Source organism: Sciurus vulgaris (assembly GCF_902686455.1).
Source record: "Sciurus vulgaris genome assembly, chromosome: 12".
NCBI lineage: Eukaryota > Metazoa > Chordata > Mammalia > Rodentia > Sciuridae > Sciurus > Sciurus vulgaris.
In genome coordinates, this window is record NC_136473.1 from 111484082 (window position 1) to 111496972 (window position 12891).

General features: G+C 50.9%; 1 protein-coding gene across 1 annotated transcript in view; it reads left to right on the forward strand.

Moving 5' to 3' along the window:
* ADCY10 (adenylate cyclase 10) overlaps positions 1-12589 on the forward strand; it is a 56207-nt gene extending 43618 nt beyond the window's left edge. Inside the window, 8 exon segments of the mRNA XM_079106574.1 lie at positions 834-939; positions 942-1037; positions 1114-1210; positions 1774-1889; positions 2697-2814; positions 4946-5141; positions 11137-11325; positions 12106-12589. Of these exon segments, the coding sequence (XP_078962700.1) occupies positions 834-939; positions 942-1037; positions 1114-1210; positions 1774-1889; positions 2697-2814; positions 4946-5141; positions 11137-11325; positions 12106-12267 (1080 nt within the window). The 3' untranslated portion in view covers positions 12268-12589.
* The last annotated feature ends 302 nt before the right edge of the window (positions 12590-12891 follow it).

The following is a 12891-nucleotide window of genomic DNA, read 5'->3' on the forward strand; positions in this document are numbered from 1 at the left end:
GTCCTCCCTGCCTCAGCCTCCTGAGTTACTGGGATTACAAGCATGCAGCACTATGCATGATACATTTTTTGCAGGGGTTGGGTAACAGAGATGAACTCGGGGACCATTTGGCCACTCAGCCACATCCCCAGCCTTATTTTGTATTTTATTTAGAGACAGGGTCTCACTGAGTTGCTTAGTGCCTCACTTTTGCTGAGGCTGGCTTTGAACTGAGATTCTCCCTGCCTCAGCCTCTGGATTACAAACTGGAGCATTGTGCCTGGCAACTTTTAATTTTTTTTAAAGGAACTCTATTTCCCCCAAAAAACAAACAAAATACGAGAAGTATGGCGTTGTATTAAACCCTGGCACATAGCTTAAGGTCTGGTTTCTCAGGAGTAACTGGATCTCTTACACCGGCTCGCACCTTTACTCTGGCGCAGCCCTTCACACAGGTTGCCTCTGGAAACATGCTCAATACACTCAAGAATGAGGGCGAAAAGGGAGGAGGTTAGAGGGTGATTCTCTTTTAAAAGACCTTTCCAGGCTCCTGCCCTGCACTCATTTATCTAATATATAAGCTGTTGCTTTTATGTTTTCATGGGAATGAAACATTTTAGGTTTTGTTCAAGGGCCATAGGCAAGAAGGGCCATGATTCTTGCTGCGGACACCCCAGCAAACAGGCGGTAGAAACCCGGTCTGATTTCTGTATGGATGCCTATGACTTTGGCCCGTGACCAGCACCATTCCCCGGGCTTGATAACCCCAGGTTCACTGGAGGTGCCAGGTGGTGTGCTGGGTTGGGCCTGGGCCTCTCAGGCTTGCCCCTGTCTCCGGCCTGCTGCCGTTTCAGATCATTAACGCCTACCTGGACTATTCGCTGTACCACCAGCTGGCTGGCTGCCAGGGCATGTGGTTCAAGTATGAAATGATGGCCATGGAGCAGATCGTACACCTCCCGCTAAGGGCGGGGCAATTGAGATTGTGGCCTACGTGGCTGGCCGGCTAGCCTACATCAAGTACACGATGGGCCACCTGGACTTGGCCATCGAGTTAGGTAACGGCTGGTGGGGCAGGAAGGGGAACGAAGACACCGACAGTGCCCTGAGTACACTGGGCTTGTTCTCTTCCAGGCTCTCGAGCCCATAAGTTGTGGTCACTGCTTCGGAATCCCAACAAACACCATCTGGTCCTCTGCAGACTTTGTAAATCTCTCTTCCTAAAAAGCAGGTACTTATTTTAAGGCCTATTTATTTTCCAAAGTCAGGAAGCCATATTGCTGAATGTTCTGGGCTCCTTTTTATCCTGGCCCATAGGGCAGGGCAGGGAGCATGGTTCCCAGCAACGTGGCCCAGTTGGTGGCCATCTTTGGCCAGGGATACCACTGTGTTTGACAGAATTCATTCACAGGCATCATCTCTAATTTGGTCGCTCTGGCCGGGAGACTGATCATCTCTATTTCGGGGCCTTTAGCTCTGCCAGGTGGAGGGAAATGGAGAAGTCTTACGGGAAGGAAAACGCAGAGAAGAACATCCAGGAGGGGAGGCCAGCTTGGCCTGACTCTGGTCACCCTGGTATCGAGAATCTATGAAAACCAGTTTAAAGAGCAAAGCAAAACAAACCAAAAAAGCATTGGTGGTTTGGGTTTGTTCCAGAGCAGAAGTGGCTTTTGAGGTCTCGGGTCTGCGAGAGTCGTGTTCGGTTTGGAGTTACTGGCAGGACCAGGGCCAGACCGGGGCTCACTTCTTCCCCGCCCACCACCTGGTGATCCTACTGCCTTCTCTGTTTCACAGGTACAAGCAGCTGATCCAGGTGCTGGGCTGGCTGTGGGATCTTTCCGTGGCGGAAGAGCACGTCTTCAGCAAGGCGTTCTTCTATTTTGTCTGTCTGGACATCATGCTCTATTCCGGTAAGTGCGGCTTGGGGATCGAAGGTCCCTGGGCTGGTGGAGGGAGGCGGCCTTCAGGGCCGAGGCCTTGAGACTGCATGTTTTCAGGCCGGGTGGATGTGACGGGATGCAGAGGTGGAGGTTGGGCTGAGGAGCTATCTGGCAGGTGCCCAGCTTGTGCAGGAGCAGGAAGAGAGAGTCTCATCTGGAGGAGGCTTGGCCTACGCTGTCAGTTAAACTCAGCCCAGTTTGCACGTGAGCCAAGTGAGGGGTGCGCCCGGCCAAGCACCCTGTGCCAGGAGTGCTTCCTGTTTACTAGGGTGTATTTAGAGACATGGTGCTTTAGCACGGAGGACTGGGCTGCTAATGCCCAGCGTGGCAGGCACCGACCGCCCTTGGGGATCCTGACGGCCCTGAAGGGCCAGCACTGGGCAGCCCCGAGCGCACAGTCCAACAGACAGGACCAACCAGGGCCTCATGCCCTGCACAGCGACTTTGAAGGGGTGCACATACGCTCCAGTAGGGAAAGGCTGGCGGGGGAGCATGGCAGAGAGGCCACACCAAGGCCACTCCTTGCGCGCAGGCCGGGAAGGGTGGGTTCAAGCTCCGCTCCTGCCTGGTCTGTGCTGTGCAATTGCACGGGACTCCCTAAACCGTCCCCGATCACAGGGACTTGGCAAACCAGGGAGTGCAAGTACTGTGGTTCTTGCATCCACGGGACCCTTCGGACTCAAGGAATCAGAGCTACTCTCTCCGTGGGGAGAATTCTACGGGGGCAAGACGAATGCAGCCCCTTCCAGCCGTGCTCTCCTGCCCCTCTCTTTTTAGGCTTTGTCTACAGAACATTTGAAGAATGTGTGGAATTCATATACCAAAACGAGGACAACAGAATTCTCAAGTTCCAGAGTGGGATCCTCCTGGGACTGTACTCCTGTGTGGCTATCTGGTAACAGTGCGTTGGTCGCTACGTCCTAGGGTGGGGAACCTTGTCCCCCGAGGAGTGCTTCAGGGAGTCTTTCCAAAAGAAAGCAAAAGCCATACAGCTAATACCGAGTGGGCTTGAGGGTGTTGCAGAGTGTCCATAGGGAGACAGAGAGGGGCCCTCTGGTTCAATCACCAGCAACCAAGGACAGAACAAGTGGCAGTCTCTGTTGTACCAGTGCAGGGAGCACCTGCTACAACCCACATCACAAGGGAACAGGAAAGGACATAGCCCAACGGCCTGTGTGTCCCTGGTTCTGTGTCTGTGGATTCAACTGAACCCAGACAGAGACCCGGGTCAGGGGCCGTGGCAGAATTGTGTGAGTGCTGCACATATGCAGATTCTTTTCTTGTCGCTTTTCCCTAAGCAATACACTGTAACCACTATTTAACTTGGCATGACACTGGAGTAGGTATCCTAAGACCTCTAGAGGTGACTTTAAGTCTACGGGAGGGGGTGCCTATCTTAAGTGCCAATCCTGGCTGTAAGGCACTTGAGCGGCCCACAGAGCCTGTGTGGGGGGAGGGTGGTCTTGGAGCCACACCCCCAAGGGTAACGAGGGGCTGCTACACTGCTTCTGGGGAGGGCAAAGCCTCCAGGATCAGTCAAGGGTGGTGCTTGCCCACCTGAACCCACTTGAACCCACCCATGTGGGGTCAGATGTAAACAATGTTGATGGAACAGATATTGGAGGATTTGGCCCCAGGCCGGGGCACCCTCAGCAGCAGGCAGCCCTGGAAACTGCAGGCCTCTCTGGTGGAGGCAAGCCTCTTCCCCCTGTGCAGAGAAGATGCACACCATGCACTGGCCCGCTGCCCTGGCTCTCAGGAGGACGGACAGAGACAGGGACCCAGGTGCACTCCACTCATTCTTTCCCCAGACCGTCAGCCAACTACAGCACTTCTCGCTGGAGGATGAGGGAAGCGGGGCCGTAGACCTGGGCTTCCCCTGTGGAGACCCCTCACATGGAAGGAGATGGGAGGAAAGAAGCACTCTTCTGTGGCCCACTCCCCCTGAACCCAGGCTCAGCCCCCTCAGCCTGCTAAGCCTTTAGCCAAGCAAGTCTCCAGCAATGGCCACACCCGCAGCCAATGATGAGCTGGCCTCCAAAATGAGTCAGAACCAAATGTTACTTAAATTCTAGTGACCATCCCGCAGGCTGAAAGTCCTTCCAGTATATTTCCCATCTACCTTCAGCTACACGCAGCCTCCTTGTCCAAATCCTCATCAAAGGTCTTGAGATGAGAGTCAATGACAACATGGAGACTCATATGAAATGTCACAAAAGAGAGAAGCTTCAAATTTGAATAGAAATGCCTTCTTATTATAAAATTACTTGGGAGAACTTAAAATCCCCAAAGTAATTACCCTTGCCAATTAACTTTCAAAGTCAAATTCACCTGCTCACGTGGGTTGAAGTTCAACGATAGTCCAAATGTCATCCTGATTTCTTCTCTGTTTTGACTAAAGAGTTCTTTCCACCATTGTGTCCTGGGTCAATGCATGTCACGTTTAGTGGGCCTAAGAATCACCTGGAAGAGCTGGGCGGAGTGGCATACACCTATGCCAACCTCAGCAACATATCAAGACGCTGCCTCAAAAAAAAAAAAAAAAAAAAAAAAAAAAAATCACCTGGAACACTTGTTAAGTCAAAGTCCTGGCCCCCCTCAGAGCCTGTCTGTTCAGTACACCTGGGACCTGAGAATTCACTGTTAAAAGGGCAGCCCAGGTGAAACCGAGGATGCCAGTCTGCTTCCACCACTTTGAGTGGTGCTGGCCCTGCCAGTCTTTGGAACGGGAGCAGTTTTTTCAAGCACAGAATTTATAGCTCTGGGTCTGATCTGTCTCATTGTTTTAGAGTCCAAACAATAAAATAGATGGTGGTTAATATAACCTGGTGCTCCTGGGGATCCAGTTCATCTCAGATCCCCAGTGAATTCTATCCTCTCCCGGCTTGGTGGCGCACAACTTCCTGTGCTTCCGGGCAGGAGGCCCACAGAGGCCCCAGGAACCTGTGCCCGGAAACTGCTGTGCAGGATGTGAGCCCCAGCCCCCAAGAGTGGCTCTGATTTCCTCCCTTCCCTGTGGTGTGCAGGTACGCCAGGCTTCAGGAGTGGGATGAGTTCCACGTGTTTTCCAGCAGAGCCAAACACCTGGTGTCACAGAGAACCCCAACAGTTCTTTACTATGAAGGAGTTGTCAGGTACCTGGAGGGGCAGGTTCTCTACCTGCAGAAGCAAATTGAAGAACAGTCGGAGACGGCCCAGGACAGCGGGGTGGAGCTGCTCAAGGTGAGGCCTGGGGGCACTGTCCCTCCTCCTCTGCATCCTACCTGCCTGCAGGCCAGCTGCTTTCTGCTGCAGACTTTACATTAGACAGTTATTTATAGTGATGTTTTGAATACAAATTGCCTGTAACCCTGCTCCTCAGAGATGATTGCTTTTATGCATTGAGATATCATTTTCAAGTTTTCTTTGATGTGTGTGCATATGCGTTTCTATTTGTTATGATTTGTTATCAAACATTATGAATAATTTCCTCTCATTAAATTTAAAACAAAATATAGCATTCTTATCTAGCAGATATATTATTAGATTATGTAGCCCGAACATTCTTGGATAGAACTTTCCTGTACTATTTTATTGCTATTGCTCTGACAAGTCTTTGAACATGACAATTTCAAATATTCAACTGATATGTATCAAGTACTAGACTAAGTACCACCGTGTACGAGAATGAGCGAATTAAGCTGGGCGTGGAGGCATGTGCATGTCATCCCAGCAATTCAGGAGCTGAGGCAGGAGCATTGCAGGTTTGAGGCTAGCCTCTGCAACTTGGCAAGACCCTGCCTCAAAAAAATAAAAATTTCAAAGGGCTGGGCATATACTTCAGTGGTGAGCACTTGCCTAGCCTGCCCACGGTCCTGGGTTTAATTCCCCAGCATGGGGGTGGAGAGCAAAGCAGACCTGGGTTATGGCCCCGTGGGGACAAGCCCCTCAGGGAATGAAGGGCTAAACTTCTTGTGTCAGCATTTGCCTTGTTCTCATAAAAACTGAGCACGGATGTGTTAGTTTTGTATTGCTATGTCACCAATTTAATAGCTTGAGCCCACACCAGAGGCTGGGGCTTTGGCCCAGGGGTAGAGGGTGGAGCTTAGCACGTGCTGGGCCTTGGTTCATCCCCAGCAGCACGTCCCACTTCACAGCGACAGGCACCTGTCTGGGTGGGCCTGGCTGGGATCTCTGCGTAGGATCTTAGGAGGCTAGAAGTGAGGTGTGGCCGAGCTGTGCTCTGAGCTGTAGGAACAAGGAGAGTTTGTATCCAAGTCTTTCAGGCTATCAAGACGCGTGCCCTCCTTAGACGTGCTAAATGTTAAAGAAAAGAAACTGGGCATCTTGGGATCCGGAAGCAGAGCAGGTCCCTGGCTCTAAACGTGGTCCCGGGGGGTCTTTTCACTCCTGCTTTGTGGGAAGGTCTCACACCGCCAGGTGAGGGCTCTCTGTACCACTCCTCCCACACACATCTCCGGGTCTCTCCCCAGCTTACGAATCTGCCTCTGAACACGGGCATGTTCACAGACATTGCCCTCTTGAGGGTGACCTGACACAAAGCAGGTGTCCGAGGCTCGGATCTGTGCCACATGCTACGGGCTCTCACTCGATTGGAAGTCGCTTGGTTGTATAAAACATCACTTAAAAGTACTTATAAGGAATTTGAAATATACTTTACTCCAGGTCATTCAGAAAAAAGATTCTTGGCCATCTTACACTTGACTCATCTTATTCAAAGTTTCTCTTTTCCCCAAATATCAGGTGCATCTCCTGACAGGTGTGTTGACTGCCATTTTCACTTTTAGATATGGATTGAGTACTAATGAAAGTGCGCCTTACCTGTGCTCGACTAATCCAGCAGATAAATGAGCAGGTGATTAAATGAAGGTACACCAACCGCAGAGTGATAAAACTCGCTCACACCAAGGGCAGCAGAAGTTACAAGCACAACAGGCAGTACTGCGATCGCAACAAAGGCAGTCGCACGCTAAGTGCCCACGGCTTTGAGTTCAGGAAAGGTGTGGGGACCGGGGCCTGGGCAAGGACAGGACACACTGCTGGGTGGAGGCTCAGGCCCTGGGAAACAGAAGCTGGCAGGTGGAAGAAGATGTAGGCACAGTGGGGACAGTGGACATTCTGCGATCAGAGGCGGTGGCAGCTCCAGCCCCACTGAGCCCCTGCCAGCTCCGTCTAACTCCCTGGGTCGTTTCCATAGGCTGTTTCTTTTTCTTTTTCTTACTTTTTTTTTTTTTAAATGCAGGCCAGACACAGAAGGCACATTGTCAACCGGTTATGTAAGTGGGCGCAGGCTCACAAGCAGTGTCTGTGACCTTGAGTGCATATACTGGATCAGGTGTTCATGACCTTGGCTGCACTGAAAGCAGCCTGCTGGAAGTCTTGGCAAGGGAGCTGCGGACAGCCATTCGGGGCCTGCCCTACACGCGGACACATTCTGTTCTGCCCCCACAGGCCTGGGACACTCGGTTCTGCCTTCTTTCCTCTTTGTTCTCTTTTCCATTCCGGAGGTTTCTATTGGGATACCTGCAAGTTCAGCCTCTCCTCCGCTGGGCCTAGTTTACCAGTAAACCCAACAAAGGATTTCCTCCTCTCTTTCACAGCGTTTGGGTTTGTTTGTTTTGTTCATCTCTAGCACTTGTTTTGGGTTCTTTCTTAGGTTTTTCATCTCTGTCTATATTTCTTTTGTTTTCTACTTTATCCATTAGTGTTCTTACCATATTAATCGTAGTCGCTTCAAATTCCTAGACAGAATTCTAACCTCTCTGCCATTCCTGGTTATGATGTTAGCTCTTTCTCTTCAAATTGTTTTTACTCCTTATAACTTTTTCTCGATAGCTGAACCCGATGTTCAAGCTACAGGAAGCAGTGTAAGTAGGCCTGTGGTGACGTGGTGGAAGGTGTCTGCCAGGGGAGGGGTCCTGTCGCCTCATGACAAGGCTCAACCTTTGGCCGTGGCCTCTCTGAGGGGCTACAGGAAGGTGTGAGGGCACGCCTCCCTCACTGGAACAGAGTGCTCTGCTGTCTTTCAAAATGACCCCTTTTTGCATTTCCCTGCTGGAAGCCTGGGGGGATTGTTTTCCCTCAATACTTGCTGTGAGAACCTGTTCTGTCCTCCGGAGGTGAAACTCACAAAATGTAAGCTTTTCAAATGAATTTCTTGTCCACTTTTCTGTGGTGGTGGTCCAGTACACATAGCATAAAACCAGCGGCTCTAAGTGTGCAGTTCCCTAGGGTCAAATCCCTCCCAGGTGGCTGCTGGGAGCAGCCCCAGCATCTCAGGATGGGTGGAGTTGGTGCAGAGGAAGGACACAAACCCCTGGAGCGGCTTGAAGCAAGTGCTGCTCAGATTTATTTCAGCTCTTCTTTTATAGTATTAAGTAAAGCAGGATTAAACGAGATACAAGTTATAGAGAAATTACCACAAGATTTGTCATTAACCACACTCTCCAGCAGGCGTCTAACACAGAGAGGGTGCATTAAGGTCAACTTTCTACATCCACTTAAAGTTACTCACATAAGCAAATTACAGTGAAAGGTATTTTCCTCTCTTCCTACTGGCCTCTGTTTGCCCTCTGGTGTCAGACCTGTTGTCAGCATAATGACTCCATTTTGTTTTAAGCTAATTTTACTGAACTGCTAAGCAAAACATGCACTAATCTTTAGCTCATATTATTATGTTTTTGAGTTAACCTTAAAGGTCTACTCTATTACCTTAACAAGCTCAGTTAGACTAAGTTAGGTTATTTTATTGTCAAACAATCAGTGTGAGTACCTAATTTTATCCTATTATTCTTTATGTTATTGATTTGTCCTCTACCTATTGTAATACACACGTGAGACCTAAGCCAGCATAAACTACTCATAACCAGTTAACACGCAATGAGGGCATTGATTTTAAGACAATATTTTTCTAGTTGTTTGTGTACGCTGTTTCTTTGTTCTTTAGTCCTACATTCCCAGGGTGGCCCTTGACTTCCAAGCCTTTGAAGGAAGGACAAATACTGGACATTCATCCATTTACCATTAATATTAATTATTCATTCACCATTTTCATTGTACACTCCTGTATAGGGAAGAGGTGGATCTGTGGGAGGTGGGTCCTTATCCTTGTTTGCTTCTTTCCCTCCGGGTGGTTAACATAAACGTCCCCCACTCTTGTAGGCTATGTAGGGTGGTCCTAGTACTGTGGGGACAAATCTGTTCTGTTGTCAGGCTATTTACTGGTAAAGCATTACCTGGGGCAGTTGTGGTAGCATAGGAGAAGCAGTTCCTGTAACTGTAGTTTTCTGAAGAACTCCTCAAATCAGCACTTTCAAACTTATGTGTGATAGTGGTACATTTTTTAAAGCATTCCTCATCCTCCCCCAATCTCCGCAGACTCATTGAGGTTAAATTCTTATCACAACAATCAGGGAACATGATTTGCAGTTGCATAGTTATAAGTGTGATAATTACAGGGACACACCTGATTCCTAGGAGAGCCGACAGCGGCAGTTTCCTGGAACGGTGGCCTTGCCAAGCCCTCCCTGTGCTCGGACCTTGCCAAGCAGCCTGTGGCGCCGGTCCCCTCGACCGTCTCCGTGACTCTTCGTCCTCAGAGCTGGAGCCCTACCCGCCAAGAGCACGTTGCGTGAGCGGCGCTGCTCTGGTGTGAAGTCCTGCATTTCCTCACTGATCTTCCTGCTGCTGGGACTCGGTCACGAAGCCACCCTCCTGTAGGCTGTCTGAATTTCAGTTGGACCAGCTCTTGCTCTGTATTTTGATGGCTTGCATAAATGTCCTCTCACTGCATGGAACCTCCTTTTAATGTGCAAGCTCCTCCTTTGTCTCTTGCAGCTGTTTTTGACTGAAGTCTGTGTCTGACGTTACAGGTCTGCGTCTCACGGTGTGGCAGCCCTGGATATCAGGTGCTTCTCCTTCCCGGGGTTGGCTATTCTTTGTTTCTGTTCCTGGCTGTCTCTGTGCCCAGGATCAGCATGAAGCGCCCACTCAAGCTTTTCCCTGGTCTTTCTGAGCCTGTGCCTTTCCCTGGGCACACTCAGTCGCTTTCTAATTTTCTGCATATAAGCAGCTGCTTCGGAATGCTCTAGTATTTAATTTCTGGCTCTCAAAGGGGGAAAGAGAAGCCTGAAGAGAGGGGAGGTCCGGGCCCTTCAGTCCCCTGGCTGTCCCTACCTCCAGAGGGAGGAAGGCTCGCGACCGAGGAGGCAGGTGTGCTCCTGCCAGCCGCCTGCCTCTGGGACTGTACCTCTGTGTCAGAAGCAGTAATCAGCGATTGGGGCGCAGACCCCAGGTACTTGGGGCAGGGTCCTTTTTGTCCATCTTGGTTTCGGCAAGTTCTGTGCAGGTGGCCCAAGGAATGTGTCACAGCGGCTTGCTGTGGGACTGGCGCAGGAGACAGGCAGCTGCTACGTGCTTAGTGCTGCAGTTGACCGAAATCGGCTTTAACTTGCCATCCAAGCCCACCCTTGCGCACAGCCTCTACAGACTCCAGAGTTCCAAGAGTTGAGTTCTGACAGACTGCCAGTGGGCTGTTGTCTGCGTGGGAGACAGACCTGGTGCTTCCTGCGCCGCCTCTTCTCCGTCCAGAGACTCATCAGGAGCAGTGCAGGGTCTCTGCGCTGGCACTGCTCCCACAGCAGCTTGCCTTCAGGGCCCTGCATCCGCCTGTCTGTCTCTCCAGTCTTGGGGGTGGCTGTCTGTCCTGTGTCTCTCCCCTCCTACTGGTCTGAGAAGAACTGGGCAGTTGTCAGCTTGTTCGGCTGTTTACTTGATTACCGCGTGGTGACTTCCAAGCTCCTAACGTGCAGAACCGGGCATTTTCTTCCTAACATTTTCAATAACTCACTTGTAACTGCTTTGATAACCAGAATTAAATGTTTTATTTTTTTTTTTAATTTTTGCAGATTGGGGATGTGGCTCAGGGGTATAGTGCTTGCCTAGCATGTGTGAGGCCCTGGGTTCAGACTCTAGTACTGCAAAAAAAAAGGTTGTTGCAGAAAAGTATTGGCAGGCCACCGAGGTCTGGGGCGGACCTTGGCGGTTCCTTCTGGTATTTACCATCCCATCTGCAATGCTTAGGTTTGTCTCTGTAATAAACTTTCCCACTTGATTGCTTATATACGTAAACGTTCCCGAACCCTCTGTGGAGGAAATGACTTTGTAGTCAATGAGCTCTTACTGATTCTGATTTGACCATTCTGGCTTTTACCTTTAGAACTTAGAGAGTCTGGTGGCCCAAAACACCACCGGCCCCATCTTCTACCCGCGACTCTACCACCTGATGGCGTACGTCTGCATTCTGATGGGCGACGGGGAGAACTGCGACCTGTTCCTGAAAACAGCCTTGAGGCTCTCGGAGACCCAGGGGAACATGCTGGAGAAATGCTGGCTGAACATGAGTCAGGTGCGGCCTCAGCAAGCCAGGGGCCACTCCCCAGCCAGCCTGTCCCAGGCGTGGGAGGTCACCGCCTGGTCCTCTCTGGCTGCTGAGCAACTGCGCAGCCTGCGCAGCTTACAAACAATAGGAACGTACTGCTCTCAGCTTGGGAGTCTGCACGTCCAAGATCAAGGTGCTGGACCTGGTGTCTGGCGAGGGTGCCGCTGGCTGCATCCTCACTTGGTGGCTGTGCAGGAAGGAATCTTTGCCCCCTCCAGCCCTGTGTGAGGGCTCTAATTCCACCCAGGACAGGGCCTTCCTGATCGCCCCTCCCAAGGGCCCTGCCTCTCAATGCCATCACCTGGGGTCAAGTTCCAACGTAGGGACTGGGGGCGTACCCACATTCCGACCCTGTGGCCGTCACAGCCTTTCTGGCCTCCCATGCAAAGGGGCTGCATGTCTGTGGTTCAGGTTTGTGACCTCCTCTTCCCCTGAGTTCCTGTGGCCTCTCCCTCATGCAAGTCCTGCCAGCGTGGCTCCCTGTCTTCCCAGTTCCACTTGCCTGACCTTTGTTTCCCTGCCTTGTGAATGTGGACTTCTCTGAAGCAAAAATCTAGTTAGTCCTCACCTTGAATTTGGTGTTGTTGGGTAGGCGAATGAACGTGTGTGAGTGTTTGAAAGGGTGGTGTCCCGGGCCTGCTGCGGGCCACAAGTCAGCTGGCGGAGTTGCAGGACTTGAACAGCCAGAGGACGTGCAGCAGTCCTGGAACAGGACGCGCAGCACCGACCCGCCGTTCTCTCCCCCAGGAGTGGTGGTACTCCACCTCAGAGGGCACCGAGGACCACTGGCTTCAGACAGTGCTGAGCCTCCCTTCCTGGGAGAAGATCACCACAGGCAAGGTGAACATCCACGACGTCCACAAGAACAAGTTCCTGATGAGAGTCAACATCCTGGACAACCCTTTCTGACTCTCCTGCTCACCTTCCTCCCGTCCGACCCTGCAGGCACGTTTCTTCTTCCCAGAGGGTGGAGAGGGCTGGCAGTTCCTGCTGAATCCCCCCGACCCTGCCCACCCACCTCTGCGCTGTTAGCCTGTGTTTTCCAGCCCGTGGGGGTTGTATCATATGGGAAAACATTAGCACCCAGGTGGGGTGGCATCTTGAGTTGTGACAGACTTGTTTCAAATTAGTGTATTAAACTTAAAACGTTTATTTTAAAATGTCCAGTTGTTATATCTTTTAAAAGTGGCACCAAATTGCAAATAGCAAACTTTCATCATGGTCTCTGAGGACAAGATTGGAAAAGAGACACTTTTGTGTCACTTGACTGCAGCTTCCAAAGCCAGGCTGGTGTGTCAGCCCCTCTAGCCTCCGTGCATCAACAAGTGGGAAATGACTTTTGGAAATCCCAATAGTGATATTTTGATGCGGACATCTTCCATATGCTCAGAGTTGTGTGTGTGTTGCACTTTTTGATTTGAGAAGCAGAAGCATTCATCTCTTCCCAGATGCAAAGTCAGGGCTGTGTATTTTTCCTCTGGGAAACACAGCTGAGTTTCCCAGGAGGCCACCCAAGGTTAGCCACGGAGGCTG